Source organism: Neoarius graeffei, chromosome 4 (genome assembly GCF_027579695.1).
Source record: "Neoarius graeffei isolate fNeoGra1 chromosome 4, fNeoGra1.pri, whole genome shotgun sequence".
Taxonomy (NCBI): Eukaryota; Metazoa; Chordata; class Actinopteri; order Siluriformes; family Ariidae; genus Neoarius; species Neoarius graeffei.
Genome location: NC_083572.1, coordinates 112,246,243 through 112,273,526, shown reverse-complemented (window position 1 = coordinate 112,273,526; position 27,284 = coordinate 112,246,243). Strand labels below are relative to the sequence as shown.

Below are 27,284 nucleotides of genomic sequence, written 5' to 3'. Positions count from 1 at the left end.
GCGGGGGACATTGAGTCTGAGTGGACCAAGTTCTCTGCCTCCATTATTGATGCGGCTGTTCGGAGCTGTGGCCTCAAGGTCTCCGGTGCCTGTCATGACAGCAATCCCCGAACCCGGTGGTGGACACCAGAAGTAAGGGATGCTGTCAAGCTGAAGAAGGAGTCCTATCAGGCCATGTTGGCCTCCGGGACTCCTGAGGCAGCTGACAGGTATCAACAGGCCAGGCGTGCCGCAGCTCAGGCAGTTGCGGAGGCAAAAACTCGGAACTGGGGGGAGTTCGGTGAGGCCATGGAGGAGGACTATCGGTCGGCCTCGAAGAAATTCTGGCAAACCGTCCGGTGTCTCAGGAGGGGGAAGCAGTACTCTGCCAACACTGTTTAAATTGCGGGTGGGGAGCTGTTGACCTCGACTGGGGACATTGTCGGGCAGTGGAACGAATACTTCGAGGATCTCCTAAATCCCACCATCACGTCTTCCATTGAGGAAGCAGAGACTGATGACTCAGAGGTGGACTCGTCCATTACCCAAGCCGAAGTCACTGAGGTGGTTAGCAAGCTCCTCAGTGGCAAGGCACCGGGGGTGGATAAGATCCGCCCTGAGTATCTCAAGTCTCTGGATGTTGTGGGGCTGTCTTGGCTGACACGCCTCTGCAACATCACGTGGTAGTTGGGGACAGTGCCTCTGGACTGGCAGACTGGGGTGGTGGGCCCTCTTTTTCAGAAAGGGGACCAGAGAGTGTGCTCCAATTATAGGGGAATCACACTTCTCAGCCTCCCAGGGAAGGTTTGCTCCAGGGTACTAGAGAGGAGAATTCAGCCAATAGTCGAACCTCGGATCCAGGAGGAACAATGCAGTTTTCGTCCTGGTCGCGGAACATTGGACCAGCTCTATACCCTTCATAGGGTGGTCAAGGGTTCATGGGAGTTTGCCCAACCAGTCCACATGTGCTTTGTGGATCTGGAGAAGGCATTCAACCATGTCCTTCATGGTATTCTGTGGGAGGTGCTTCGGGAGTATGGGGTTCGGGGCTCTTTGCTAAGTGCTGTCTGGTCCCTGTATGAACGGAGCAGGAGTCTGGTTCGCATTGCCGGCAGTAAATCAGACCTGTTCCCAGTGCATGTTGGACTCCGGCAGGGCTGCCCTTTGTCACCGGTTCTGTTCATAATCTTTATGGACAGAATTTCTAGGCGCAGCCAGGGGCCGGAAGGAATCCTGTTTGGGAACCACAGGATTTCATCTCTGCTTTTTGCGGATGATGTTGTCCTGTTGGCTTCTTCAAACCAGGACCTCCAGCATGCACTGGGGCAGTTTGCAGTCGAGTGTGAAGCGGCTGGGATGAGAATCAGCACCTCCAAGTCCGAGGCCATGGTTCTCGACTGGAAAAGGGTGGCTTGCCCTCTCCAGGTTGGTGGAGAAGTCCTGCCTCAAGTGGAGGAGTTTAAGTATCTCGGGATCTTGTTCACGAGTGAGGGAAGGATAGAGCATGAGATCGACAGGCGGATCGGTGCGGCCTCCGCAGTGATACAGTCACTTTACCTGTCCGTCGTGGTGAAGAAGGAGCTGAGCCAAAAGACGAAGCTCTCGATTTACCGGTCGATCTACGTTCCGACTCTCACCTATGGTCATGAGCTTTGGGTAATGACCGAAAGAACAAGATCGTGGATACAAGCAGCCAAAATGAGTTTCCTTCGCAGGGTGGCTGGGTGCTCCCTTAGAGATAGGGTGAGAAGCACAGTCACTCGGGAGGAACTCGGAGTAGACAAATAAAGAGATGAGACAAATAAAAATAATGGTGGCCAACACTAACCAAATACTAAAGTACCATATTTCAATAAGTGAACATACCAGTATATCATATGAGGGAGCATATGATACGCAGTAGAAACATCCAGAACATTGCAGCTTAGTAAGTCCTGACTTTTTAAGGTTTGAGGCATAGTACAGTATATTATCAGTGCAAAATATTAAGTAAACAAAATATTTATAAATACTGTACAAAGGAGAAGACCTATTAATAATTTTATTTTTTAAGTTTATATCTTGTACCTATATTTTATATTTCATGTTTATTACTGTTTGCACCACGGATAAGAGGAAACGCAATTTCAATTCTCTGTATGTCCTGCACATAATGGCATTATTGACAATAAAGTTGACTTGAACTTGAACTTGATAACACACACATACACAAACAAATAATGCGAGGCCAATACTATTCACAGGTAAGCAAACGGCCTGAAGGCCTGCAGCCCAGTGTGACAGTACTACACCATGTAGAGTAAAAATGTCAGGCAGTGTTCAGCTTCTTGGCATAGGTCATAGCATCCTCTGCTGAAACAAAGTCCTTAACCCTCTCCGTTATGGCTGATCCGAAGTCGAGCTGGAAAGAACAACCCATAATGGACCCCCTCCATACCATGCAGTAGCTTTCGGACTTCATTGAACACTGCATGGGCCCTGGCCACCTTAGCAGTATGGTTAGGGAACACAGAGATCCTCGTGTTGCCAACAGAAATCCGTTGAGCCTCTCTGGCGTGCCACAATACATCCGCACAATCGCTGTAGTAATGGAACCTGGCAATGATGGGACACGGCCTCTCTCCTGGTCGCGACTTGGGCTGGGTGGTTCGGTGCGCACAGTCAAGTCATGGTTCTTTTTCCATTTTTAATGCCTCCTTAAGCAGCGCAGCAACTGCAGTGATGTTAACAACCATCTCTTCAGCGACGCCTACGATCCTTATATTATTCCTATGAGACCTAGATTCAAGTTCTTCACATTTACTTTCCAGTTTGGAAACCTGAGCCGCTAAATTCTCAAGTTTGGTGTTAATCTCAACAACATCATCCGCGCAGCCATAAAGAGACACCTTGATATCCCCACAGTACCTTTGAGTGTGGCTATCTCGGCCTTCGTAGCAGCCTTGTCGTTCTCGAGTTGCATTTTCACTGATTGAAGGTCAGCTCTTATTGCAGTCAGGTCGTCGCCCAACGCTTCACGGAGTTCAGCCTTAAAAATGGCCACAATATCTAGCCTCAACGATGCTAGTACTTCTAGCTTCAGTGCCTCCATATCGGAAGGGGTGGGGTCACCCGGTGAAGCCGAGGTACCTGAGCACGGGGTCTTGCTGTGTGCAGCAGGCCGTGTCTGCCGAGAAGTTTTACGAAGCTCGGTGGACTCTTTCTGCATTATCAACTAGGTCAAAAGTGCTGAAATTTGGAAACTTGTAGAAAAACACACCGTAGCATCAAAAAGAGTCAGGAGTTATGGCCAACTAAAAAGGATTTAAAACAAAGTCCGTGGGAGCTACTAAATATGTGTCCTACTCCATTAGCTGCTCTCAGGTGCCCCCCGAGTTTGTATGTTCTCCCCGTGTCTATGTGGGTTTCCTCCGGGTGCTCTGGTTTCCCCCACAGTCCAAAGACATGCAGGTAAGGTAAAGGTCCAAAGCCCAGATAGACTGGGGAGGGTTGTGTCAGGAAGGGCATCTGGTGTAAAACCTATGCCAAACCAAATATGCAGAACAGATTCACTGTGGTGACCCCAAACATATGGGAGCAGCCAATATGAGAAGAAGAATTGTGACAGAAAAAGTCTGCAGTGGCAACTTATCTCATCTCATCTCATTATCTCTAGCCACTTTATCCTGTTCTACAGGGTCGCAGGCAAGCTGGAGCCTATCCCAGCTGACTACGGGAGAAAGGCGGGGTACACCCTGGACAAGTCGCCAGGTCATCACAGGGCTGACACATAGACACAGACAACCATTCACATTCACACCTACAGCCAATTTAGAGTCGCCAATTAACCTAACCTGCATGTCTTTGGACTGTGGGGGAAACCGGAGCACCCGGAGGAAACCCACGCGGACACGGGGAGAACATGCAAACTCTGCACAGAAAGGCCCTCGCTGGCCACGGGGCTCAAACCCGGACCTTCTTGCTGTGAGGCAACAGCGCTAACCACTACACCACTGTGCTGCCCCGGAGTTTTATTCATAAGAGAAAAACACAAAACAAACACAGTGACCAAGGCACTGGGAATGCGGAATAAACTGGGCTGAGCAAGACAAAAAGGTGCACAAAACTCAGGCTTTTAACAAAGAACTAATTACCCAAATAAACTCAGAATAAGTGTGCATCATCAGAAGCATGTGATCAGCTCAGGGGCTGTTGGGATATGGAGTTCATCATCAGATGAGAGGTACGCTCTCCACGAAGCTCAGTCTGGAAGTCCCACCTGCTGGCATGACAGTAAAGCCAATTTAGGTGAGCATCTGAACAGAACTGAAGACAATGCTGTCAACAATTGTACTGTACTGCATCAGGTGTTTGCCAACAGCATACATCAGCATATTTTTTATAAGTTATGACTACATTTTATCAAATATAAATGCTCATTATTGACAGTTAGGCCTACAATACAATAAAATCACATAATTTAGCAACTCACGTAACATTTGGACAGATGAAATTCAAACATGCTTGTCAGCTTGTTATTTGACCTTTTTATAACAACTTTATGACAATTCAGTTGATGCCTGGATGCGTAAACATTTGTGCTTTCTGACTGGTCGACTGTGTTCTGTTAAATTGTCAGCAAGGTCAAAGTTCACTGACTCACAGATTGTAACTCATTAAAATTGAATTTATTTTTTTGTAAATATTTCCATAAAAAATGCACAGATTAGCTCCTTTTCCCAGTTATTTAAAACATGTAGAAATAATGCTACTAAAATAGCAGATCCAGGAGTTATATTTGGTGATTAGTATATATAGTAGCTGTTTAATATTTTCCAATACAGTGGACAGACTTTTACATGAATACTCATGATCAATTCATCAAGCTATTACAGATGAAAAGAGAAGTCTTAGAAATATATTATTGCACAATGTAAAAACTTAAAACATGCTTTTGTAATCCAACAACATTTCATTCACTGTTATTGAAAATTTATGTTTGTTTTTCATTTTTCAATTTGACCTTTTTTTATCTTACTAAAAATAGTGTTTTCTGACATGTATAGGAATGAGGAAGGAAAACAACATTTTGGTTGAAATTGTTTTTATCACTTGTCTCTAAAGACGTATGTTATGACAACAGATGTTGATAACAAGAAAATCCAGGCTCAAAATATACTGTAAAGCAAATGTATGAGCCACATACCAAAATACAGACAAGACCTATTTTTCTTGCATTGCTTTATTGTAAGCCGTGTTATTCCTTTTTTTTATCCTGTATGCCTCTGTAAAAGACAGGTTAGTCCTGTTTTTAATGTCGTGACTTCTTGAAAATGTCTTGTTAATTTTGTATCATTTTACTGTAAGATGTTTGAGCATTGCTCTTCCTGTAATAATCATTTTAATGCACATAGGAATGTCATGGTACTGGTTACCTGTCCTGTAGTAGTGTGTCATGCAATTATCTCATTTGGCATCTGGCTTTCCTGCTGTAAACCATTTGTGTCGAATAATTATGTCATTATAAACCTTGAGTCAGGTATGTTGGCTCACATATGCAGTATTTGGTTTCCCACTGGAAATGAGAAGTAGTGAGAAGCTGCCAGAGGTCTGTTATGGTTCTGTGTGACAAATGTGTTTGTTGAACATCCCATTCCAGATTTATTCACCCTTTTTTGGTATAATAAGCTCCACTTTTCTTTCAACTAGATTTTAGGGTGTGGTTGTGTGGATTTCTATTCTTTCAGCAACAAAAGCACTAGTGAAGTCAGGTACTAATGTTGTTTAAGGAGGTTTGGGGTGCAGTCTGTGTTCCAGTTCATCCCAAAGATGTTCAGTGGGGTTGTGGTCAGTCAGGGCTCTGTGCAGGACACTCGAGTTCTTCCACTCCAACCCTAACACACCATGTCTTCATGGAGCACAGGAGCATCACCATGCTGGGACAGGTTTGAGCCTCTAAGTTCCAGTGAGTGAAATTGTAATGCTGCAGCATGCAAAGATATGTATGTGTGCACATACCTTTGGCCATACAGAGTGTACAGCTGTCCTATTCGAGCTATAACACCTAACCCAAATGAGACCCTAGTTAGAATGCTGATTAAGTATTCATTATAAAATCAACATACAACCCCAATTCCAAAAAAGTTAGGACACTGTGTAAAACATGAATAAAAGCAAAATGTGAAGATTTGCAAATGAACTGTAGGCCATGTAAACTGTAAATAAAAATAGACCATGATAATTTCCAAATCATGGAAATCTAATATTTCATCGAAAATAGTACAAAGACAACAAATCAAATGGTGAAACTGAGAATTTTATGGTTTTTTGAAAAATATATGCTCATTTTGAATATGATGTCAGCAATCCGTTTCAGAAAAGTTGGTACAGGGGCAACAAAAGACTGAAAAAAGCTGCGTAATGCTAAAAAAAACTAATTTGGTTAATTAGCAACAGGTCAGTAAGATGATTGTGTATAAAAAGGGCATCCCAGAGAGGCGGAGTCTCTCAGGAGTAAAGATGGGGCGGGGTTCACCACACTGTGAAAGACTGTGTGGGCAAACAGTGCAATAATTTAAGAATAACGTTCCTCAATGTAAAACTGCGAAGAATTTGGGGATCACATCATCTATGGTCCATAATATCATTAAAAGATTCAGAGAATCTGGAGAAATCTCTGTATGCAAGAGACAAGGCTAAAAACTGACATTGGATGCCTGTGATCTTCAGCCCCTCAGGAGACACTGCATTAAAAGCAGACATGTGCCTGTAGTGGAAATCACTGTATGGGCTCAGGAACACTTCAGAAAACCATCGTCTGTGAAAATACTTCATTACTGCATCCGAAAATGCAAGTTAAAACTAGATATAAACAATATCCAGAAACACCGCCACCTTCTCTGGGCCCGAGCTCTTTTACGATGGACTGAGGCGAAGTGGAAAACTGTCCCGAGATCTGACGAATCAAAAGTAGAAATTCTTTTTAGAAATCATGGACCCCACGTCCTCCAGGCTAAAGAGGAGAGGGACCATCCGGCTTGTTATCAGTGCACAGTTCAAAAGCCAGCATCCGTGATGGTATGAGGGTACATTAGTGCACATGACATGGGTAGCTTGTACATCTAGGAAGGCATCATTAATGCTGAATGATATATACGTACACGTTTCAGAGCAATATGCTGCCATCTAGACAAAAAATTTTTCAGGGAAGGCCTTCCTTCATTCAGCATGACAACGCCAAACTGCCTTCTGTACATATTAAAACTACATGGCTCCGTAGTAAAAGAGTCAGGGTGCTAAACTGGCCTGCCTGCAGTCCAGACCTGTCTTCCATTTAAAACATTTGGTGCATTATGAAGCGCAAAATACGACAAAGGAGACCCCAACTGTTGAGCAACTGAAATTGTATATCAGACAAGAATGGGACAACATTTCTCTTTCAAAACTACAGCAATTGGTCTCCTCAGTTCCCAAACATTTACAGAGTGTTGTTAAAAGTAGAGGTGATGTAACATAGTGGTAAACATGCCCCTGTCCCAACCTTTTTGAAATGTGTTGCTGACATCAAATTCAAAATGGGCATATATTTTTTAAAAACAATCAAAATTTCTCAGTTTCAACATCTGATATGTTATCTTTGTACTATTTTCAATGAAATATCGGGTTTACATGATTTGCAAATTATCACATTCTATTTTTATTTACAGTTTACACAGCATCCCAACTTTTTTGGAATTGGAGTTGTAGATTGCAAAATTATTTACAAGTTGTGATTGCATAAGTGTTACTTTGAAACCCCTAAATCCATTCTGTTGCATCCAGTTACCATCAGGAGTTGCACAATTACTTAAATAAAGTCAAGGTGTCAAGTGATTTCAATATAAATAAATCTGTCCCTGAAAGAACCCAGAGTTTGATTGAGAAGGAACTAGGATTGATAAGTGTGGCAGTGGGGACGTGGCCGAGCATCAGTTTGTGAATGGACGGCGGGGTCAGGGAAGGTGAGTGGCAAAGTCAATGCACCTGTTGTAAATTAATGTTGTGTGTGTGTGTTTGTTGCAGTGACAGCAGGGAGTAGAAAAGGAGGGAGAGAGTGAAGAGAAGTGCACTCTCCCGACCAGAACACGTGTGTGTCTGAGTAGTGAGCGAGTGAGTGAGCAAATTTTTATTTATTTATTTAACCTTTCTTTAACCAGGAAATGGTCCCATTGAGTTACAATAACTCTTCTTCCAGGGAGTCCTGGCCAAGATAGGCGGCTAAAAAGTTACATTACAATAAAACACATAAAACAAACCACAGCTACACCACATCTAAACAGACAAAAACAAATCAATGCTAACAGCCTATGTATACACAGACTACTAAAAAAGCACACGGCAAACAAATAATGATATTAAAAACAATTACAATGCTCAGTTAATGTTGCTTTTAAAAGGTCTTTAAAAGAATTAATGGGTGGAAGAATTTCAAGATTTAAAGTAGCTTGAAGTTCATTCCAAAGCTTTGGTGCATATGAAGAAAAGGCAGTTTTACCAAGTTCTGATCTTGTTTGTGGAGCATGTAAAAGTATTTTTCCTGATGACCTTGTCCGGTAAACACTATTATGAAAAGAAAGCAAATTAAAAATGTACAGGGGTAGTTTACCCATTAGGGCTTTAGCAATAAAAGTCAGTGCATGGATTCTCCTTCGGAGAGAGAGAGAAGACCATTGTACAGTTTCATAAAGAGTGCAGTGGTGAGTCCCGGCTGATACACCAGTGATGAAACGCAGGGCTGAATGGTACAACACATCCAGTTTTTTAAGTAAAAACAAACTGGAGTGCATATATAATGTGTCCCCATAATCAAGCACTGACAAGAACGTGCTTAGAACTAACCTTCTCCTTGCATGATAAGAAAAGCACTTCCTCATTCTAAAGAAAAAATTCAACTTTGGTCTCAATTTCTTGCAGAGGCTCTCAATATGTACACCAAAAGACATCTTATCATCCAACCAAATCCCTAGATACTTGTATGATGATACTCTTTCTATTTCAGTGCCATCTAATGTTGACACACCAATATTAGCTGGAGAGCGTGATCGTGTAAAAGACATTATTTTTGTTTTTTTAGCATTCAGTACCAACCTTAACTCAATAAGAAATGTTTGTACATGATTAAAAGCAGACTGCAGTTGTGCAAATGCATCATTCACTGATGAAGCTGTGGTATACAAAATGGTGTCATCTGCATAAAGATGCACCTTTGCTTGCTTCAAGTTCTTACCTAAATCATTTATATAAATAGAAAATAAAATTGGGCCCAAAACAGACCCTTGTGGGACACCCATAAAGACTTCTAATGATGATGAAGTATAGTTATCAATAACAATACATTGTGTTCTACCACTGAGATAATTTGAAAACCACCTTAATACAGTACCACTAAAACCTATGCTTTTTAATCGCTTCAGAAGGTGGTCATGGTTCACCGTATCAAACGCTTTAGAAAGGTCAATAAATATTGCAGCACAAGACTCCTTATTATCCAAGGCATTTAAAATATCATTTGTGACTACGGTTACGGCTGTGACTGTACCATGGCCTTGTCGGAAGCCAGACTGCATAGGATTTAAAATGGAGTTTTCAGTTAAAAAATGTTTAAGCTGCTCATTTATAAAAGCTTCAAACAGTTTAGCCAGCACAGACAATCTGGAGATTGGGCGATAGTTGTCCAATACAAAAGGATCTCCACTTTTTAAAAGTGGGAGGACAAATGCAGACTTCCATGATTTAGGTATAGAACCACTGAGTAAACTAAGATTAAAAATGGAGGCAATAGGGCCAGCAATCAACTTAGCAGCAGTCTTAAGAAAGTAAGGCTCGATCTGGTCAGGGCCAGCAGACTTTTTACAGTCCAATCCAAGCAAAGCCCTCTGAACTTCACAGGCAGATATAGAGCTGAAATTAAAACTATTTAAACTTAAGTTTGGATCTGGGACAGTCATTATACTATTAATAAAATTGGTTGGAAGAGTCGACTGAATAGCAATTCCAGCACTAATAAAATGCATGTTAAAAGTGTCTACCATGTTTTGTTTATCCCTAATTTCTCCCTGGCTAGTCACTAAATATTCAGGAATAGTAGGAGGTGGCACATTACCCGAGGATGATTTAATTGCTGATGAATGAAGCTGATGAATGAAGCTGAAAAGCGATAATCATAAAAATAAAGTATGTGTGAACATCATCTCCTGCCTGCCGTGCTTCAGTACTCCACCCACATCAGGGCTTACTACAGTGGTGCTGAAACCCAGGATACTGAAGGGAACCACCCATGGAGTCCTTCTCATTCAAGGACCTCATCCATGCCCTCGCTACCATCCAACAAAACCAGTATCAAGTTCAGATTGCCCTCTGAATGGAGCAGGAGCAATGCTTTGAAGCCTTGGTGCTGGCCCAGCAGAAAGATCCCCAGGCATTCCAGCACCTGCTCACGTCAGCGGGGTCCTCGACCGCCACTGCAGTGGATCCTCCCCACATCACCCTTATGAAGATGGGCCCACATGACAATCCAGAGGCTTTCATTGCTCTCATCGAGCAAGCGGCTGAAGCAGGGGGGTGGCCAGTCAAGTAGCGCATGCCGCACCTTCTTCCACTACTGACCGGTGAGGCGCAGTTCGCCGCACAGCAGCTCCTCGCCAACAGCCGGCTCGTATACGCAGACTTGAAGTGAGTGATCCTGCAGCATGTTGGCCACTCCCCGGAACAACACTGTCAGTGCTTCTGGATGCTGACATTGGAGGAGGTTGGCAGGCCATTTGCATTCAGCCAACAGCTCCAGGATGCCTGCCAGCGGTGGCTGAGGACGGACGACCACAATGCCAAGGGAATCATCGACCTGGTTACACTGGAACAGTTTGTCATGTGACTTCCAGAAGGAACGGCGGAGTGGGTCCAGTGTCATCGCCCGGCATCGGTGGAACAAGCCATTGAATTGGTGGAGGACCATCTGCCAGTGGTTCCAACGGCAGACAGACATATCACCGCTTCTCTTTTTCTCTCTCCTTCCCCCCCTCTTCCCTTCCCCGCCCTGTTCCCCCACCACGGAGGCAGGGGCTGGCTCCTCCCCAGCCAGCCCATCACACCCACGGTGTCCTCCCATCTTCCCCTTCCATGTCTGTGTCTTCTCCCCCTCAGGTGAGTGATGCCCATAACACTGGTGCAGAGTGGAAGCCTGGACCAGTGTGCTGGTGCTGCGGGGAGCTGGGACATCTCCAGAATCAATGCTCCATGATGGAGGTTGGAGCAGTAATCCAGATCCCTGATGTACCAGAGACCACCCCTGATTGGGCTGGGGCATATCACATACCGATAAGTGTCCAAGGGGATATGTATCACACATTGGTGGATTCCGGCTGTAATCAGACTTCAATCCACCAAAGCCTGGTGCAAGATGAGGCATTGGGGAGAGCACGAATGGTGAAGGTTCTGTGTGTGCACAGGGATGCTCATAACTACCCAGTAGTGTTTGTCCACATTCTATTCCGGGGAGAAAAGCATAGAATAAAGGCAGCGGTTCATCTTCGTCTCACCCACTCTCTGATTTTGGGGACTGATTGGCCAGGATTCAAAGGATTGATGGAACACATAGTAGGGGGTGGGTCCTGCATTACTACATCATGGGGAGAACCCAGTGTGGCATTGACTGGGGAAGCTGTCACAGAGCTGTCGATGTCAGCACCGCATCAGGGCGATATGAGGAGTGAGGAGCAACTCATCCCTCCTCCCTCTCTCGGGGATTCCCTCGAGGATTTCCTGTTCTAGCAGTCATGAGACAAGACTCTGTGTCATGCGTTTGACCAAGTGAGAGTAATCAATGGTCAAATTCTCCAGCCAAATGCAACACCAGCCTTCCCGTATTTTGCTATTATTAAGGATAAGCTGTACCGAGTGATGCAGGACACTCAAAGCAGTGAACAGTTAACCCAACTGTTAATCCCTAAGAGTCATAGGGAATTTGTGTTCCATGTGGCTCACTTTAGTCCCATGGCCAGACACTTAGGGCAGGATAAGACACTAGCCTGAATAATGGTCCGGTTCTATTGGCCAGGGATTCGCGGGGATGTCTGTCAGTGGTATGCAGCATGCCACGAATGCCAGTTAGCAAATTCTGTGTCCACTCCAAAAGTGCTTTTGCATCCTCTCCCTCTAATCGAGACCCCCTTTAAGAGAATTGGTATGGATCTCGTCGGGCCATTAGATTGGTCATCATGTGGATATTGCTTTATTTTATTCCTAGTGGACTATGCAATGCGATATCCAGAAGTGGTGCCTCTCCATAATATCTCTGCATGCAGTATTGTGGAGGTGCTCTTCTGTGTTATCTCCCGGTTTGGGTTCCAAAAGAAATCCTGACAGACCAAGGCACTACATTTATGTCACACACACACTGCGTGAGTTGTATGAGTTGTTGGGAATTAAATCTATCTGCAGCAGTGTTTATCACCCACAAATGAATGGTTTAGTAGAGCGCTTTAACCAATCCCTCAAAAATTTAATTCAGAAATTTTAAGTGAGGATGCACATAATTGGGATAAATGGCTTGAGCCCCTGTTATTTGCAGTACGAGAGGTCCCGCAAGCCTCCACTGGATTTTCCCATTTGAATTATTGTATGGGCAGAAGCTGCATGGCATTTTAGATGTGCTGCGAGAAAACTGGGAGGAGGGGCATTCACCTAGTAAAAACGAAATTCAATACATTCTTGACCTGTGCACAAAGCTCCACACCCTTAAACACTTAACCCAGGAGAATTTGTGGCAGGCACAACAGCATCAAGCCCGGCTATATGACAGGGGTGCACACCTTAGGGAATTCACACAGGGAGAAAAAGTACTTGTGTTATTGCTCACATCAAGCTCCAAATTAGTCACCCAGTGGCAAGGGCCCTTCGAGGTCACACGGTGAATCAGGGACATCAACTATGAGATGAGGTGACTATGACGTGAACAGATGGGGGGAACTCTGCAAATATACCACCTCAACCTCTTAAAACGTTGGAATGAGGGGGTCCCTGTGGCATTGGCGTTGGTAGTTCCAGAGAGGTAGGGAAGGCATTAATCAGAGAAGCCACTAAGTCACCAAGGGTAACTCTAAAAAAGTTGGATAGGTCTGAAGCTCAGATGGGTGAATCTGGTCACAGGATAACTATTGCTTGGACACTCCACAAAGCTCAGTTTTATGGAGGAGTGGTGAATAGAGAAAAATAAGTCATAATCTAGAGGTTTGCTAAAAGTCATGTTAGATACATGTGGGAAAAGTTTCTCTGGTGTGATGAGATGAAAATTTTAATTTTTGGCCTTGGCACAAAGTGAATATGTTTGGCAGGAACATATTCAGTGACTAAGTTGGACAGGACTAGAAATGAGTACATTCAAGGGACAGGACATGTAGGATGGCTTGGAGACAAAGTGAGAGAGGTGAGATTGGGATGGTTTGGACACGTACAGAGGAGAGAGCCAGGGTATATTGGGAAAAGAAGGCTGGAGTTTCCAGGTAGAAGGAAAAGAGGAAGCGCAAAGATGAGATTTATGGATGTGGTGAAAGAGGATATGAGGATGGCTGGTGTGATGAAAGAAGATACGGAGGACAGGAGGAGATGGAGGGACATTATCTGCTGTGGCAACCCTAACGGGAACAGCCAAGAAGAAGAAGAAGAAGAGGTGCTTGCTTATGAAAATCTGGAACTGTGATAGGATACGTAGCAAAACCTGGATATTTATTCCACCCATCCATCCATCCATCCATCCATTATCTGTAGCCACTTATCCTGTTCTACAGGGTTGCAGGCAAGCTGGAGCCTATCCCAGCTGACTATGGGTGAGAGGCAGACAAGTCACCAGGTTATTGCAGGGCTGACACACAGAGACAAACAACCATTCACACTCACATTCACACCTACGGTCAATTTAGAGCCACCAATTATTCTAACCTGCATGTCTTTGGACTGTGGGGGAACCAGAGCACCCAGAGGAAACCCACACAGACACGGGGAGAACATGCAAACTCTGCACAGAAAGGCCCTCGCCGGCCGCTCAGCTCGAACCCTGAACCTTCTTGCTGTGAGGCGACAGTGATAACCACTACACCACCATGCCACCCCTGGATATTTATTATTCTCATTATCTCATTATCTCTAGCCGCTTTATCCTGTTCTACAGGGTCGCAGGCAAGCTGGAGCCTATCCCAGCTGACTACGGGCGAGAGGCGGGGTACACCCTGGACAAGTCACCAGGTCATCACAGAGCTGACACATAGACACAGACAACCATTCACACTCACATTCACACCTACGCAGGACCGGATTATGGACCGGGCCAGTGGGGCCAGCACCCAGGGGCCCAAGGGGTCCAGGGGCCCGGGGGGGCCATAGTGATGCTGATGCCAATTGTGACATCAGAGGGCCTCTATTCTCTAGGATCTTATGACTACTCACACTGTTATAGGGCATATCTGAAGAAAACAGAGGGAAGGGGTGGGTTGGTGGGCGGCGGGGGATGGCAATCAGAGGGCCCCTGGCCCTGCTGTAGTGCCTCTCATGAAAACTCCTGAGGCCATAACGTCTGTCAACGAGGGGTTCAAGGAAGTAGGGGGAATGCTTTCAGAGGATCCTATGATTATAAAAGCCCCTGCTAAGGGTCGTGACTTCTGGCTATCTGGGGGCCCTAGAGAGAGCCCTAACAGGAAAGCGTACTGTTAAGAGTAGCACCAAATTCTGGGCCCTATGGACCTAGCTCAAATGGACCCCCCCTACAAAAAAAAACCTGACTCCCTATGGGGCCCCCGATACGTAGGGCCCTGGTGACTGAGTCCCACTTTCCCCCCCTACTTCGACGCCCCTGAAGAGAGCCCTCTGATTACAAACGTCCTTACAAAGGGCCTCTGATTTACCAAGGGTTTTGGTGTTGGGGTTCATTTTTGTTCCTTACTTCATGTCATGTCATAGGCAAATAACAACATGCCTTGTGTGCCTCACGCCAGGGACACATACACACGAATTTGGCAAAGCGAAGCAAAATTCGCCATTCATTCCTATGAAGGAAGTGAAGTGGGGCGAAGGCAAGCGAACAGGGCGAAGCGAAGTGAAAATATTTGGCTAAGTTTAATATTATGCAAATGAGGAGCGAATTTCGCCTGCGGCGGCCCTCATAGACCCAATCAAGCGTAGACCCGACCTGTCAGGCTCAGGCCTCAGGCCCACAATCAGACCAGGCATCACCTGAGAAAGTGTTTCCAAGTGAGGAGGAGTGCACGGAGCCCAGTTTCACACCAGAAGCTTGGGACTCCAACTCCAGTTGTGAAACACTTAATGACCCTGCTTTATGGCCAAATACCACAACCGACCAAGACTGCACTCTTGTTAGTACAGGAGACTCACTGTCAGACCAGGCATCGCCTGAGAAAGTCTTGTCAAGTCAGAAGGGGTACACCAAGACCAGTATCACACCAGAAGCTGGGGGCTCAAACTCCTGGTATGAAACAGATAATGACCCTGCTTTATGGCCAAGTTTCATTACTGAACAAGCCAAGTCGATTCTGGTTAGTAGAGGAGCAGCTGCTTTTCAGAATCGAAGTGAAAAGTACCCTGCCTCAAGTAGGGATAGGACAATGGGGGGCATGACTAGGAGTTTCACAAATTCCTTACTCAAATATTCTCTACCTAATGGCCAATCTGTGACTAGGCAGTGGCTACTTTACTCCCCTTCAACTGGTTGCATCTTTTGTTTTGCTTGCAAGCTATTTTCAAGTAAGCACAATGCATTTGTCCATGGATTTTCTGATTGGAAACATTCTAAGCGTATCGGTGAGCATGAGAGGAGTGAGGAGTATAGGGCTTGCATGCTAGCATTACACAACCGCTCCAAAAACACAGGAAGAGTTGATTCTGATCTTGTCAAACAAATGGGTGCAGAGAGGCAATACTGGTGGGAAGTTTTGAAAAGAGTTGTTGCTGTAATCCAGTTTTTGGGGGAGAGGGGCCTTGCTTTCAGGGAAGACGATGAGCAGCTGGGATCACCCCACAATGGTAATTTCTTGGGCATTGTCGAACTGTTGGCCAAATTTGACCCTTTTCTAGCCGACCATCTCCAAAGGTTTGGAGGCAAGGGCAAAGGCTCTGTGTCCTACCTCTCATCAACAATCTGTGAGGAATTTATCCACTTAATGGGAGAAAGAACAAAGGAAGCAATTATCAGCGAGATTAAAGAGTCCAAATACTTTTCTATTATAGTTGACTCCACTCCAGACCTTGCTCATGTGGACCAACTCACTTTTATTTTCAGGTTTGTAAATAATGGTGGAGAAGTAGTTGAGCGTTTTCTGGCTTTTGAGCCTATTGGAAATCATAGTGGGAGAAGTTTGGCTGAGTGTGTTGTTGCTATGGTGGAGAACCTGGGCCTAGACTTAACTAACTGTAGAGGCCAGTCTTATGACAATGCAAGTAATATGTCAGGAAAGTACAATGGAGTCCAAGCTCATCTGAAATGAATAAACCCATTAATTTGTTATGTCCCCTGTGCAGCACATTCGTTGAATTTAGTTAGTGTCAATGCTGTTGACAATTGCCCAGAAGCTGGCCGTTTCTTTGACTTTGTGCAATCACTATACGCATTTTGTACCTCATCAACACACAGGTGGGGAAAGGTGTTTCGTGATACAGATGTGAAACTCACATTGAAATCGTTGTCAGGTACTCGCTGGAGTTCAAGAGCTGAATCCACAAAGGCTCTTTGGAAATATTATCCACAATTGAGAGAGGCACTGAACAATATTTCCAAAGATTCACAGGAGAAACGTGAAACTAGAAGCGAGGTCTCTGCACTCTGTGGCAAGCTGGACACCCTAGAGATAGCCTTCATGTCACACTTTTGAGAAACAATACTGCAGCGGTTCCAAGCCACAAGTCTGCAGTTGCAGAAACATAACATTGACATACACACAGCTACACGGCTTCTCCTTTCACTTCGTGACTTTGTGGCAGAACAGAGAGACAATTTCGCCTTTTTTGAAGGGTCAGCTTTAAATGTTACCCATTCAGTCTCCCAAGACTACAGGCATGACCTCCAGCGCACAAAGAAGCGCAAACGTATGGCTGATGAAAGTGAAGAGCCAGGTGTTGAATTTAGTGGAAAAGAAAAGTTTCGGATTGAAACAGTCAATGTTCTAATTGACAAACTTGTGTCCTGTCTTAACCATCGGTTAACTGCATACACACACTTGACCAATCTTTTTCATGTTCTTTTCATGCCTGACAATATGTCCAACAGTGAGCTCACTTCAAGGGCCAAATCACTTGCTGCAGCATATCCCACAGATTTGGACATGAGCCTGGCAGATGAACTTGTACAATACAAATCATTCATGTCAGAAAATCAAAAATGCCCAAGTACAATGCTGAAGACCATGGTGGATTTGGATCTACAGTCCACTTTTCCAAACGTCTACATAGCACTCAGACTTTTTTTGACCCTGCCTATTACAAATTGTGAAGGGGAACGTTCATTCTCCAGACTGGCTCGTATTAAGAATGAACTCAGGATGACAATGTGCCAAAATTGAATTGAATTCACTTTCTCTTCTGGCAATTGAATCAGAGTTGGTCCTACAGCTTAACTTTGATGAATTAGTGGATGACTTTGCAAGAAGGAAGAGTAGGGAAAAACTTATATAGTCTAGAATGAATTATTCCTTAGGTACGGCTTAATTATTGACATATCCTAATCAGTTTCCTTGTTAACTTCTTGACACAATACATATATCATAATCACTAACGTTGTATGCTTTAATGTTCTAAACATACAGTATGTTCACGTCACTTTATTTACTTCATTCACATGTTGCCCTCTGCTAGTTTGCGACCTCAGTAGCCTTTGTGTGTGTGTGTCTGTGGGGGGGCTTTGCGAACTCCTGGCCCCGGAGCCCAGACCCCCCCATAATCCGGCCCTGCACCTACGGTCAATTTAGAGTCACCAGTTAACCTAACCTGCATGTCTTTGGACTGTGGAGGAAACCGGAGCAAACCCACGCGGACACGGGGAGAACATGCAAACTCTGCACAGAAGGGCCCTCGCCGGCCACGGGGCTCGAACCCAGACCTTCTTGCTGTGAGGCGACAGCGCTAACCACTACACCACCGTGCCGCCGATATTTATTATTATATATTAATATTTATTATTATACCTGGCGACTTGTCCAGGGTGTACCCCGCCTTTCGCCCGTAGTCAGCTGGGATAGGATCCAGCTCGCCTGCGACCCTGTAGAACAGGATAAAGCGGCTACAGATAATGAGATGAGATTAGATAATTTATTCAGATAATTCGGGATGGAGTTACATAATGCTTTAATAGGTGATTATATGTGTATATATTGATTGTTGTTTGCAAAAACTGTATATTGCTGTCACAACCAGGCTTTAGCTTTTCTTGACGCGTCTCTATGACGCACTACGGTTTCATCCGGGTTCTGTGTGACGTGATCACTTTCCAACATGGCGGCGTCAGGTGAGCTGAATGTGCACTTACGGTCTGTGTGAATTTTGAGGGAAAGCCAAAGAGCAAGTTTCTCGAATGCAGCTTTATTTTAGGGAAATGATTATTTACGACACTGTAATAATAATCTGTGAGACGTTTGTGGAAAAAACGGTGAAAGAGAGAGTGCTGTTCAGCAGCGGCGGGTTAGCAGTATCAGGCGGAATAGCTAGCCACGGGCTAAACCAGACAGTTAGCCAGCCAGCTAGCGAAGTAGCAAATCACGTGGTTTGTCTGTCTGTCTGTCGGTCGGTCGGTCTTGTCGTTGTCGTGTTTGTACGCGTGCGCTGTTCTTCAGTCTTATTCCGAAAAGACTCGCAGCTGAAACGGCTTGTGGCGTGCAAACGCCGAGGTGCAGCTCCTGCGCATGCGCACTGCTGTGTCAGAGCAGATGAGGGCTTTTCCACGTGTAGTGATTGAGTCACTGCATGCACAAGTGTTTCTACGATTCGTTTCGAAGCCTCAAATACGGATTGTGAAAAAACACTACACTGCCTCCTGGCCGTGTTTCAATCAGTTATCTAATTATTTCACTGATATCATTAATTAACCAGGAAAAGGTCGAGGCTGTGTTCAGAATGCCTGACACTGTAGCTCACAGCTCTACTGAACACATGGACCACTGAAGTCTTCGTTTGCAACCACGTGACCAAAACTGCCTGCGTCATTGACCGTCGCCATGTTGGAGGATATACAATATACATCTACACTGTTAGAGTACAGACTGCAAGATAGGGCTGTGCGATATGGGGGGAAAATGAATATCCCGATACATTTTCTCCATTTCACGATATATATCTCGATATATTGAAGTCTCCTCTAAAGCCTAGGTCACAACCGGACGTACGATTTTTTTGGCCGTGCGATTTTTGGCGTTTCCCAAATCACTGCGTGTTTTTGTTTGTTTGGCCCAATCCCAATTCTAATTTCTACCCCTCCCTCTTCCCCTCCGCCTTCCCCTTGGCCCTTCCCCTTGAAACTGAGCTACAAGGGATAGGGCTTGAAATTCAACCCCTACGTATTGGGATAGCCCTTCAACGATCGCATACGTCATCGCGTACCTCCGTCAGCGTTTACGTTAGCAAAACGCGACCAAATGCGTCATTGGCTGCGACCAGCCGCTACAGTCAGAGCCAGAACAGAAATCTCTGCTGGCAGGGTGTGATTTGTTAACTAACACCACTGAATGGGATATCTTTGGCGCTTCGTGCACCACATCCGACAGAATGAGGTGTCAGAACACTCATGTAAACAATAAAAGCGAGAATAACAGAACAAAACGTACGCAGTCAAGCAACCGAAAACAATACTCACTCCCAAAGCTTTTTAGCAGCAGCTTGGATTTCAGAAATCGCTGCTCATTCTCAGCTCGAAAGCAAATCAAGCGGCGTGTTTCCTCTGGATAACAACTTAAAACACGTAAATAATGGAGAAAATACATTTATGACAATCTTTCGCCACGGGAACCGCCATCTTTCTGAAATCCGCATGAAATCTCGCTGAAATCCGCATGGCATTGTGGGAAATCACTCAAACCCCTTCGTTCGGAGTCAGCTCCAGGAAAATCTCCGTTTGGAGGGGTACAGAAGCCCTACCCCTTCCCCTACCCCTCCGCGTTAACTGGGATTGGGATACCCCTACCCCTTCACGTGAACGCGCAAAATGGAGGGGAAGTGCCAAGGGGTTGGTCCAAGGGGTGAAATGGGATTCGGCCTTTGTTTGTTTGTGGAGAAAGACACACGTTGGCCGTAAGTTTGTCTTGCAACCTGAAAAAAACATAAGCGCCCGTAGAGTTTGTTTGACATGACAAAGAACCTCTGCGGCTGGTCTACGGCTCGAAAATCAGCACGTTTCACGCGCGCCCTCCGTGCGTTTCTTGCGTTTTTTGCACGTAGACCGGCCGTACGTGACTGAGCACGTACGGCCGGTTGTGACTGAGGCTTAAAGGACTCCATGAACTCTAACTTTTACTCTTTACTGTTTTCACTACAATCCCTGCAGATTAAATAACATTCTTGGTTAACTTTACAGGTGGTTTTCAACAACACATTTTCATGTTAGTGATTAATCACAATTGAGTTGAAATAAGACTATTTTTATTCAACAAAGATGTGGCACAAACTGCAAAAACAATCTTGAAAATTGCAACAAAGGGGGAATACAATACAGAGCTGCTCAGAGCTCAAATCAATAAAGTGCAAGCTCAACACTGAGAGACATTTAGCCTAAAGAAGAAAAGTGCTCTTTCATTAAATTATTTAAAACTAGATAGAACTCGGCGTCAATGGGGATGCCTCCGCTTGGTAGACTGCACGCCTTATTAATGCCTTGGTCACAAGGAGCACGTACGGCCGGTCTACGTGCAAGAAACGCACGGAGGGCGTGCATGTGACGTGCTGATTTTCGAGCCGTAGACTGGCCGCAGACCGGCCGCAGAGGTTCTTTGTCATGTCAAACAAACTCTACGGGCGCTTACGTTTTTTTCAGGTTGCAAGACAAACTTGCGGCCGACGTGCGTCTTTCTCCACAAACAAAAAAAACGCAGTGATTTGGGAAATGCCAAAAATCGCACGGCCAAAAAAAATCATACGTCCGGTTGTGACCTAGGCTTAAGTTGTGATTTGGGGATGGACATTTGACCTCCCAGTAATCTTGACCTGGTGAAATTACTTGTATTAGCCTTGGAGATACTGTGTTCACAAGGTTCTTGGACAGACATTTGACCTCACAGTGACCTTGACCTTAGACCTTTTGATCTCAAAATCTAATCAGTTCATGTTTGTCCCAAAGCGCACAAATGGTGAAGATTTGGTGAAATTCTTTTCATTAGCCTTTGAGATATTGCATTCACAAGGTTTCGGGACGGACGCATGGACAGACGGAGAACCTGAAAACATAATGCCTCCTGCACCTTACGGTGGCGGAGGCATAAAAATAGAGGTAGATCTCCAAGCTATTAACCTGACTACTGAGAACCACTGGAACATTCACAATTGAGAGAGAGATTGAGAGAGGTCTGCAAAACATTATTTTTCTCTTTGCACACTTTTGAACTGAATGTTTTCTGGCTCAGGACAGAAGAGCCAAAACGAACACACAGCAGTTAGAGGCAGGCAAATTGTGACATGTAAATTTGAGAGAGTGAAAGAGAAAATGTGCTTGACCACCTGTTGTATTGTACATCTGTGCACTAACAGCACACATTTAACCTTGTGTACAGTCTCACGAGAGAGAGAGAGAGAGGCGATCTCTGCATATTGATCAGGGAATATGGTGTGAGAGGGGTTAATATGTGGGGTGTGAATGTGCTCTTTTTAGGTTTTGTGCCAAGAACACAAGCCTATCTAGCCTACGGCTTCTGGTTTCAGAGATGCTCTGTGATAAGTGACAATATTTCAACTGGTACTAAACACTTTGAGATGGAGAACTGGTTGCCAGCGCGCACACAGGTACTTCTTTGCCAAATGTCTTAAATTTGGGAACATTTGTTCATGGTCCTTCCACCATACCAGTGGATCTGATTCACTGTCCGCATCAACAGTCTGCAAGTAGGTAGACAACTCTGTTGCCAGCTGGTCCTTGCTTGAAGTTGTAGTAGAGGATGCGCTTGCCTTTTTAAAGAAGCTCCCTAGGGACTTCTTTTTAGGGGGCTCTGTCTCTGATGCATCTACTGATGGCTCACCTGGCTGAGCGACCCCCTCTGCTGTGGCAGTGGCAGACAGTGACTCCATCTCTTCTATAGCACAAGACTTAATGACCTCCACGTGGTCCTCATCGACGTAGGCTGTTTTAAATCTGGGGTCCAGTAGGCCTGCCATGTCCAGCAAATCGTTGGTGGCAGCAGCATCAAACTTCTCCCTGAGATAGTCCAGGATTGTGGTCCTGATGGACTTGGTAAGGGCAGTATCACCCTCTTGATCTGCCAAGATGCTGGAGTGAAAGAGATGAAGCACAGGTTTGACAAATGACACTGTGACATAGAGCATCTGTAAACTCTACAAGGGGTTTCAGAGCTTTGCTTACTGATTCAAGCACATCCATGTCTTGCCATGTCGGAACAAGATGCCGAGTCTTCTTGTCAGCAGCCAGCACTTGAGAAATGGCTCGCTCCTGCTCCAGTATGCGTTCAATCATCTTCTGACGGGATCCCCATCGCGTAGGAGACTCGCTTGCTAGTTGATGTGGAGGCAGATTTAGATTTCGCTGTACAGTGGCCATATCTCTCCTTTTCTTCCCATTGAAAGAGAAAGTGCTCACAACTTTTTTGCAAACTGCCACAGTACGGTCAATACGGTCATCTTTCATGCTTTTCTCTGAGGAACGAAAACATACTACAAATGAATAGGCTTATACAGTAGACTAAATAAACAAACATTTTACACAACTAATTTGGGCAGTATTTTCATTAGGCTATACAGTATGTAGACCATTGCAATAAATTAAAGTAAAATATTATAAACTCTTTTTGATACAATGTAAATTGATCCCATTGAATTAGTTTATCTATGAATTGTAGGCTAACAGTACTCTCAGGCTAATAGAAAATTGTTTGAAGTTTCATTATATAAACTCACCAATAGCCAGGTGCAGCCGATGTCCAGAGCACTGCAGTCGTACCCAGTCATTCAGCCTGGCAGCTTTTACTATGTTTGCGCCATTGTCGGTAGTCAGGCAGACTTGATGCGCTTCGGGCAAGTCCCATGCCTTGAGTACTTCTTGCAGGCTTTTTGAAAGGAACTCAGCCGTGTGGTGTTTAAGGAAAAAGCTCGTATGAAGGCACGCACTTTTTAACTCCCAGTTGTCAATAGGCTTGGGCGGTATGGTGAAAATATCGTGTACCGCGGTACGACAAAATACCGGCGGTATATTTTTAATACCGTCAAAAATAAATATATTTGTATTTTTATCCAACTTACTTGAAATGACTGTAATGTCATTTTATTATACAGACCCTCCAGGATGTTGCGATTTGCAGCTTCAATGCAAATTCAACCAATCCCCGCAAATTCAGGGCGGTGTTGCAATTATATCCAATCACCGCAACTTTCCCGTAAATTTGACCAAGCGTTGGCGTCGTCTTGAGGTGACGTCAACAAACTACCTTCCGTCTTACTTCCGTGTATACGTTCAAGAGAAGCAGCATGTGCGAGTCAGTGTTTATATAGGCTTAAATTCTGTTACTGAAAGTGTGTTATGTTTACAGTGAAGGACTGTGTGCACTCTACATTATTTTTTTTACTTAATACAAGAAATTAATGGATGCCAACATTTTTGCCAAAATGGTATTTTATTTTCCATTGTTTAGGCAGCTTCAGCATCATACTGTGAGATTCTGTTCAAATTGTTTTTTTTCTTCTATGAAGCCTGAGCCATTTATTTTATTAGTTTATAATTATTGTTTAATTTAGTCTTCAGGAGAGACTGCCTGCACACAGTACTAGTATTAATAGTTTTTTTTCTTACATGAAAGCTGAGGCATTTATATTATATTTTAAGGTAACTTCATGTTGTGCTGTGAGGTTCTCTGCACTTTAACTTTTGAACCAACAGGTGCATTTGGATAAGTAAAGCCTATTTTTCTGCATTTTTGTAGTCCTGGTAATCTTTTATATTGGTAAAGTTGTTTATAGGACCATTTCTCAGTGTCTTTGTTTTTTTAATCAATAGTTTTTCAGTAATAACTTAATATTTAACATATCACTCAATTTTAATCAGAAAAAGAGAAAATCGCAACAATTTCTTGCAACTTTCACTTCTTCCCGCAATGTAATCGCAACAAAAACCTAAAAAACACCGCAACTTTCATCGCAATTTTTTGGAAAACCCCCCGCAACATCAGACATTTTAGCCCGCAACAATCACAAAAAAGGCCCGCGAAATCCTGGGAGGACTGATAATAGTACAACCGTCTCTGGTACAGCGCGCGCACGCCACTAGATGGCAGTTTGCGGGTCAACAGCAAAGATTCTAGAATCTTTGGTCAACAGGCAGCAGCAGCGACAGTTGGTCCAGTCATAAGGCCCAGTCAGTGCGTAAGGATGGCGACTGCAAATGATGGTGGTGCGGAATTAGTCAAATGCCCCTTTTCCACCAAAGCAGTTCCAGGGATGGTTCGGGGCCAATGCTTAGTTTGGAACCGGGTTTTCTGTTTCCACTGACAAAGAACTGGCTCTGGGGCCAGAAAAAACGGTTCCAGGGTAGCACCAACTCTCTGCTGGGCCAGAGGAAAGAACCGCTTACGTCAGCGGGGGGGCGGAGTTAAGACCAACAACAATAAGACCGCGAAAGATCGCCATTTTTAAGTGACGAGAAGCAGCAGCTGTACAAACACGAAATCATCCATTATTATTATTATTGTTGCTGCTGCTTCTTCCGTGTTTTTGCTTCGATATTCGCGCCAAGGTTTATGCAAACGTAGCGACATAACTGACGTATACAGCGACGTAATGACGTGGCTTCTCTTAGCACCGCGAGCTATGGAAAGCAAACTGGTTCTCAGCTGGCTCGCAAGTTGAACGAGTTGTGAACCAGCACCAGCACTGGCCCCGAACCAGCCCTGGAACTGATTTGGTGGAAAAGGGGTAAAAAAGGCCAACGCCTCAGCCGTTGTCTGAGAGCATTTTGGTTTTCTGCTGAATGATAAAGGTGAGCGGAGCGTGCACAGGCAGAACTGTCAGTATATGCGCAAGAGGACACAATCCATGCTGAAGAAAACCCGCTTGAATGGTGGAAACTGAATGAAACACGTTTGCCAATGTCAAAATTTGCCCGCAAATACCTGTGCATATGCACGACAAGCGCTGCATCTGAGCGCGTTTTCAGTACAGCAGGAAATACGGTCACACCACAGCGTTGCCAACTGAAGCCAGATAAAGTAAATATGCTGGTGTTCTTGGCAAAGAATGTTTGATAGAAATTAATAATTGCTTGTGGCCTACCATGACCAGAAATGTAAATTTAAGTTAGCGAATTATTTTCATTTTGGCTATTGGGAGCATGGGGCCCCGTGTATGGTTTCTGTTCATGTTTGTTGTTTCTGCCTTGGATTGGCTATTGCACTGAATTGCATTATGTTTCGAGTTCTCTCCAATCACTCAGCTAAGGATGCGAACTCGTTTGCTTTGCATAAAGAGGCTTTAGTGCATTCCTGATTTTTCTTCTAAATGGGCACAGCCTACTAGCAGCGTGAAATAGCTTTATTTCGTTACTTGTACAGCCTATTTGCCTGTTTGAGTGGGAAAAAAGCTACCTGTTATTGCTTGAATTCGGCAAATTTATTTTCTTTTGATTTACAAACGATGTGATTTGAACTCGCATGCAATGTTTTGTTTTCTGCTGGCTTTGTTGGCATTTGCACTTCTTATTTTTATTAATGTGTGTTTTTATTTCCAACATTAATATAGGCCTACTTAATTGCTTGGCACTGAGTTCAAAAACGTCATCCTGGCAGTTTAAATAAATGTCTTTAAACATTTCAACTGTTTGTTTTATAATGTCAAATACTGAATATCTAAAACAGAATAGATAACAAAAAATAGAATAACGAAGAAACATAAATTACTATAGAATGTGAAGAAGATATGAAATAAAGCCTACAATAGTATATATAAAAAAACACACACAAAAAAAAACATAAATACCGGGGTATGAAAAACTGGATACCGCCCACGTCTAGTTGTCAATGAAATGGACAGTAAAACTCAGATATGACTGCATTGTCAGGGCTCTACATTAACTTTGTCCTGTCGGGCAAGTTGAAAGGAAATTTACTTGTCCGAAGAAATATTTGAGAAACCCCCCCACAAATAAACTATTTGTAACCCAACAATCTTTATTGCATTTGTTTCCGAATTCACAACATATGCATAATATCTAAGAATCAAAAGTAATTAATACTTGATATACTGAGGCAAAAGTTCAAAAATACACTACCGTTCAAAAGTTTGGGGTCACCCAGACAATTTTGTGTTTTCCATGAAAAGTCACACTTTTATTTACCACCATAAGTTGTAAAATGAATAGAAAATATAGTCAAGACATTTTTCTGGCCATTTTGAGCATTTAATCGACCCCACAAATGTGATGCTCCAGAAACTCAGGCCCTGTCCACACGGCAACGGATTCAGGTGACTCCGATACAAATGCTTATCGTTTAGGCCTGGCGTCCACACGGCACCGGCGTTTTGGGTGCCCAAAACGCAATCTTTTTGAGAACGGGTTCCAGAGTGGAAAGATCTGGCAACGTTGCCGTTGTGAAGTCGTCTGGATGAGTAGAAAGGATTTGTTTACGATGACGTCACAACCACATGACTGTGAGTGCTTCACGCCGGGTAGAAGTGTAACGAATATCACCAGGAAAAAGCCTTACAGAGCACTAGTGAGAGTGAAACACGAGCTTGGATATTATTATTATTATTATTATTATTATGTTCAGTGTTAGTTCACAGTGGTAATGCAAGAAGCAGAATAGTGACAGTAATAGTGAAGCAAAAACATGCAATTGTACAAACACTGCAGCTCTACAGCAAAATATTCATTTATGAAATGGTCTGATTCTTAACACCAGTAGTGCCAATGATCTCATTGCGATGCGAGTTGTCAACAAATCCTATAACTTGGTTCATGAAACGCGCTTACAAAATATTTTCACTGTGAATATTTATTGTGTAATGGTGCAATCCCGCCAGCAAAAATAGGGGAAAAAAGGAGCGATCTCACCTCTTGATTTAAGTCCGACAATACATTCCTTAAAAAGGGCGTA

At 44.1% G+C, this 27,284-nt stretch overlaps 1 protein-coding gene across 1 annotated transcript in view; it reads left to right on the top strand.

The window, feature by feature from the left end:
- The first annotated feature begins 18,471 nt into the window (after positions 1-18,471).
- Positions 18,472-27,284, top strand: part of eif4bb (eukaryotic translation initiation factor 4Bb) — a 67,374-nt gene continuing 58,561 nt past the window's right edge. Inside the window, exon 1 of the mRNA XM_060920206.1 lies at positions 18,472-18,496. Within this exon, the coding sequence (XP_060776189.1) occupies positions 18,484-18,496 (13 nt within the window). The 5' untranslated portion in view covers positions 18,472-18,483. The remainder of the gene's footprint in view (positions 18,497-27,284) is intronic.